This window comes from Asparagus officinalis, chromosome 10 (genome assembly GCF_001876935.1).
Source record: "Asparagus officinalis chromosome 10, Aspof.V1, whole genome shotgun sequence".
Classification (NCBI taxonomy): Eukaryota; Viridiplantae; Streptophyta; class Magnoliopsida; order Asparagales; family Asparagaceae; genus Asparagus; species Asparagus officinalis.
The window spans coordinates 24951871-24957413 of NC_033803.1; the positions used below are offsets into that span (position 1 = coordinate 24951871).

The window sequence follows — 5543 nt, forward strand, 5'->3', positions numbered from 1 at the left end:
TGAGACTTATAACCTTGGCATACTATTCCATTGGTTCATCAGTAACTACTACTAATGGAAATTAATAAGCTAGTAAACCATACAATCCAAGTCAGATAGTCACATATATTTTCTTAAAAATGACAATTGCAATTTATGCAACAAGTTATAGCTATATATAGTTACCACCACAATGCATCAAGTGGACCAATTCTATTTGGCTAAAACTTCATATATAAGGGGTGAAAAGCCACCAGTTTCTTGTCACAACAATCCAGATGTGCAATTTGCTTTCCAAGAAACCTAACTTAGCAGAAAGTAATGTTTCTCTTACCATGATTAGTCAATAAATTGTTAGCCATTAATGAAAAGCAGGCTACAGACTAGGAGGCTCTTAGCAGGAGACGTCTCTCCACATTTTTGAACGCTAGCAATCGCATTGGCTATCACAAAGTACCTGCAACATTTTTGGAAAAAACTATGAGAAAGTTGAGGTCTCCATGATATGAAATTATCTAATCACTTGCGTAACAAGAGGGAAAAAATTACTTGTCTAAACTTAAAAAGATTTCTATTTAATATGCATTGCATATTACTTATAAACAAGTTAAAAATGACAAATATTAGTCTGACACCTTACTACATAAACGAACTGCAAGAGTTTGTCTTAACAATATTGATGCGTGATATTATCAATTGGTCATCAGTCAACTTAAACTAATGGTAACCTTTGATATTATACTGAATCAAGAGTTCCTCTTTCTTAAAAACTTTGCACAAGGAACTTACACAAAGGCAGGGGTCTGGTTGAACTTGGCAATGAGAGTTTGATAGAGAGGGATGGTGCCCACAATGGCGATGGCGGTGGTCTTGGTCTGCTTGTTGAGACCCATATGCGGCTATGTGCAAGACCAACCTCCCAATGCGAAAAAAATCTGCACAAATAAACTCTTGTTACATGCTTAGCTTACAAATACGACGCTTAGCTTATAAATACGACATTCAAGTTACCTACAATTACAGTCTTAAGGTATAGACAAGATTGATTGCTACAAAAGTCCAAATGGATAACAATAAAGAGTGAACATACCATTTATGCCGATCTTTATTTTCCCACCACTCGATGATCCCAAACAACAAAATAAAGTCAAATAGCAGTAAAGATCTTACGCCAAATAAGGGAAACAAATAAGGGAAAAAGGAACACATACCTTCCAATATAGAGGAGGACAAACGGTAGCAGCGGCAGAGGAGTGGCGAGCAAAGCCGGCCGAAAATCAGCTACAGGAGGAGGAGAAGGCCAAAGTGGTTATTAGGTTTTTGAGGGAAAAGGGGGGTGGGGGGATCAAGTTAGGGTTTTCACCGAAGAGGAGGAGGGAGCGACAGAGCTTCGAGCGGCGTCAACATCAATGTCCAATCGAGCGGAAGATGACTAATTAGGGTTTTTTGGCGAGAGAGCTCCAACGACGACGACTAAAGGAGGCGGCGGAGATAGAGCTCCAACAACGACGAGAGGAGGAGGGCGGCGCTGGTTTTGGTGAGAGAGAGAGGGAGGGAGGGAGGGAAGCAGAGAGGGAGAGAGATCGATCATTTTTGGGGGGAAATAAAATTTGGGGGTGGGGCGGGCTCCCTCCGATTTTTTGTGGGTAAAACTGCATCACCCCAACGGGGGAAACCGTTGGTGCTGATAAAACTAGCCCCCAACAGTTCCTATCAATCGTAGAGGCTGCCCCTATTTGTACTAGTGCATCAGAATTTAAATTAGTACTATGGTCAGTCTTTTTTTGAGTAATGTTTTAATACTTCTAATCATAGTCAAATAATCTTTACAACCAAATTTTGGAAAACGGCTGGGGTTTCAATATTTCATCTTGCAACCTTTTTTTAAATAAACTGTAGTCAAATAATGAGAGTAAATACATTACTGTTTGGATTCAATAACCATTCTGTATGCAAACTAGGACATTTTATTCGACTTATAATTCAAATCTATCTTCTTCACCGTCTGTCTTAAAATGGAGACCATGTTGATGATATTTTTCAAACAACATTTCTAAAAACCCTAACATGCTATTTTTCAAGTGAAAAGGTTAATGATTGCAACTGCAATATTCCCCGTACTTATAGTACTTAAAACAAGCATTACCGGGACCACTATAAATTAAAAGAACCATAATAAAAATGTTCATGATTTCAAATCTACTCCTCTATACAAATGGGAGAACCCAAGATTCACTATTCATGCTACAGTAAATGTAACAGAAAAACCTACCGTAGTAATTCAAAAATCCAAAACTTACTGTAGAAGTTAAACCAGAATTATTGTAACGTGAAAAAATATGACGTGGTTTGCAAGGTGTTCACACTAGTAACATTTTATTATGGACCCCCCACCTCACTTTCAAAACAAACCTTGTTCCAACTCCTGCATGAGTAATCGAGGAATTTGTGAAACAAACAAACACTGCCTATGAGTAAACTTATGTGGTAAAACAACATATAGATCACAAGAATTGAAGCTATATCTTCTCAACCGTAAAGAGCTGCATAAACCAGAAACTGAAACTAGTGTGTACAAAAATCTAGGTTTTTGACTTCTTTTTCAAAGCAAAACGAAATTCTCAAAGTCTCATCGGTCCCGTGTAGACATCCCCCGAGATTCAAACCGATCGATCTTTTTAGTATCATCAGTGGGAGAGTAAACATCCCATCTTATCAACTTCTTGATTATGTTCTAATTGATCACTTGCTTGCTCTCCGTTTTCTACATCCTCCTCCTCTTGTCTCTTCGTGATGATACATAATGCCAAATTATAATTGGGTTCTTTGTTGTTATCGACGAGTATGATCTCACCCATGACCCATTTGGTCCTTGTACCATGAGGATAGTTTCCTAGATAATACACCAGAAGTTTCCTCAGTGCAAAATAGTTTCCAGGGCATTGCATATGCTTGTCCGATCCGGTAGCTTTCCAGTATCCGGCTCCGTCGTGAGTGTGGCGTGCAGGACGAGAGCCTTTGGGGTACTTAGGTTCTCTGGTGGTGAAGAAGTACCATTTACCGTCTGCTGCCCATTTTTCATGTTTCTCTGTTGATTATCATCGTCATGAGAAAAACATGTCAGCTGAAACATAAATTTCTGGATGTTTCAGTCATTATGAAGTTCAATAGCATTACTATGATAGACCAAAAAAAAGAGGGTGTCAAATATTAGTAATCGGGTAGTTGTTACTGTCAACAAAATGTTTTGAGTGGAATCAAATATGAGATCTCTTTATGAACTTGCCTAAAACAAGCTAAAAAGAAATTGCCTTTTACATTAGTTTTAAGTCCCTAAATTGGTTGTTACGAGTTTGTCCTTTTGGTTAGTTAATAACATTAATAGAAACTTATTCCTGATTTTATCTTTATAATTTTTCTTATGCACTTGTCTATATATTCAAACCATAAATTGAACAATTCACTTGTTCAATTATGAAACATGTTGGAACGGTAGATGCCATGACGATGACATAAAAGAAAGGATAGGACTAACAATGAGTGAAGACATAATAGAATACTCTCCAACCGAAGAGGACATGCTAATTAGAATGACTAATTTGAAGTAACTTTCAGAGTTAGGTAAATTTAATTGTTCGAAGGACTTTTTCTGACAAAATATTATCTGTCACGTATACAAATGATACCCAAAAAAAAAAAAGACAAAGTATCACATATTCACATGAAGTCAAGTATATATACTTACGGACTAGTATCTCTGGGCGCGTTTCATACACAATGGCATCCCTTACGCCATCATAAGGAACTAAGTTGCGGAGCTTTCTGCTCAGGAGGTATCTGAAAGCGAGTTCCTCATCTGTAGGTGCAAAATGAAATCCTGAAGGTGGCTTCAATGGTTCTGTTCTCCTCTCTAACCTTCGCAAATCCTGTATATTGCACCCAACTGGTAGTTCTGCATTATTGGCAATAGAAAGAACATTAATTATTACATTTCTTTTCTTTATGTTTGACGCACAATTGTTCCTGACATGGAATATGAGCCAAGTTTTTGATAGAAATGGCTGACAGCTAGCAATAAAAGGTGTAATGTTTGAATTATATAAAGATACATATGGAAGGATTTATATTTATATGATCACCACGGTACCCATGAATCTCAGCACAAAGAAAATCACACACATTAAATAAAAAATCAGAAACCAAAAATAGAAATTAGAGAATATGTACATGTGGAATTAAGTTTCAAACATCATATTGACACACTAAAAAGAGAAAACGTAATTATTTCAATATTATATTACCTTCAAACTGCTTTTGCTTTTTAAAAAATAATTACACTTCTTGCAGAACTCTGGTACATCTCTTACGCAGATTACTGATATACAAGAATTGCTTTGAGCACCTCAGCATGCTTTTCTTTAAGTTGTACGCATACGCTCAGACACTTATATATTTAACTATGCAATTTTTGAAAAAACAATTTGAATACGGAGATTTTCTTTTTCACAGACAACTATAGCAGTTGTAAGAATTTGAATGGTAAAAATACAACCATAAACACACTCTTGCGTGCACTACATCTATTTCTCAATTTCTGTATATATGACTCTTCTCTTTATATCCCAAACTCTTCATTTGATTTTTTTTTTCTCAATATTTTTTGATCTCAAATTACTGATAGAAGAACTTAAATCAAACCAATACTCAACGTGGCGGATAAAGAAACAAGGAGAAAAAAAAGCTACTGGAGTATAAAGACAAGCAGACAACCTCATCAACACAAAGAAGAAAACAACGAAATAACCATCTAGTCCATTGACGAAGCTAGATTTAAAACCAAAATTGCTTACATATTCCGTGAAGAAAAAAAAACAAACTACCAGAAACATCACGTAGTGAAAACTCAAAGAAAGACACAGTAAAAAGAAGTAATTCTTTTGAGGTAAAGCAATTCATGACATGTAGATATTTGGTCATCATTACCAATTGGATGGGTGCACCACTTGGGTCCTTTCATGTCCAATATTTCTTCAAACATCATTGGTGCCTTCCCCTTTCTCTTTGATTCGTTCATTGCTTCAAAACAATTTCTTTGCTATTATCCTTTCTAATGAATAGCAATTAATTCGCTATTATTGAATAAAGTTAAACGATAGAAATTATATGATTTTGCTCCTGAAAGTCCTCACCTGGAAGCATACTGTTGTATTTATATAGAGATGAAGGTTTAAAAGTGTAATAGATTTTATCTGTTACTTAATTAGAGATGTGTAGGACTCCGGATGGCATGAGGAAACGTTGAGTTCATATCTTTTAAAGGTCTTGGGGATAATTAAACAACATCCTTTTTTATTATTCTCAAAATTTAAGGAAAAAGATATCCATCCAGAAGTTTAGGTTTTAGAAGTTGGATATAGGTGTATTCTATGAGCATTAGAATTTGTACACGGTTATATCTCAGGAGTTTAAGAGAAATAGAGTTGTATTTGGGTGTAAACACTTTCTGAAACCTATTTTTAGTAAGTTTATCTTTAGCTATTAGATGGATAAAGTATGGGCCCGGA

The 5543-nt window shown here is 36.0% G+C and overlaps 1 protein-coding gene and 1 long non-coding RNA gene across 2 annotated transcripts; both read right to left on the bottom strand.

The window, feature by feature from the left end:
- LOC109825065 lies at positions 332 to 1107 on the bottom strand. Its single transcript, XR_002242889.1, has 3 exons — positions 1070 to 1107; positions 769 to 914; positions 332 to 436 (listed from the first exon to the last, which is right to left on the bottom strand). It is a non-coding gene; the product is annotated as an uncharacterized LOC109825065 (long non-coding RNA).
- LOC109826026 (NAC domain-containing protein 41-like) lies at positions 2516 to 5143 on the bottom strand. Its single transcript, XM_020392980.1, has 3 exons — positions 4963 to 5143; positions 3725 to 3931; positions 2516 to 3067 (listed from the first exon to the last, which is right to left on the bottom strand). Exons 1-3 carry the CDS (start codon positions 5051 to 5053, stop codon positions 2667 to 2669), a joined length of 699 nt encoding a protein of 232 aa, XP_020248569.1. The 5' UTR covers positions 5054 to 5143; the 3' UTR covers positions 2516 to 2666.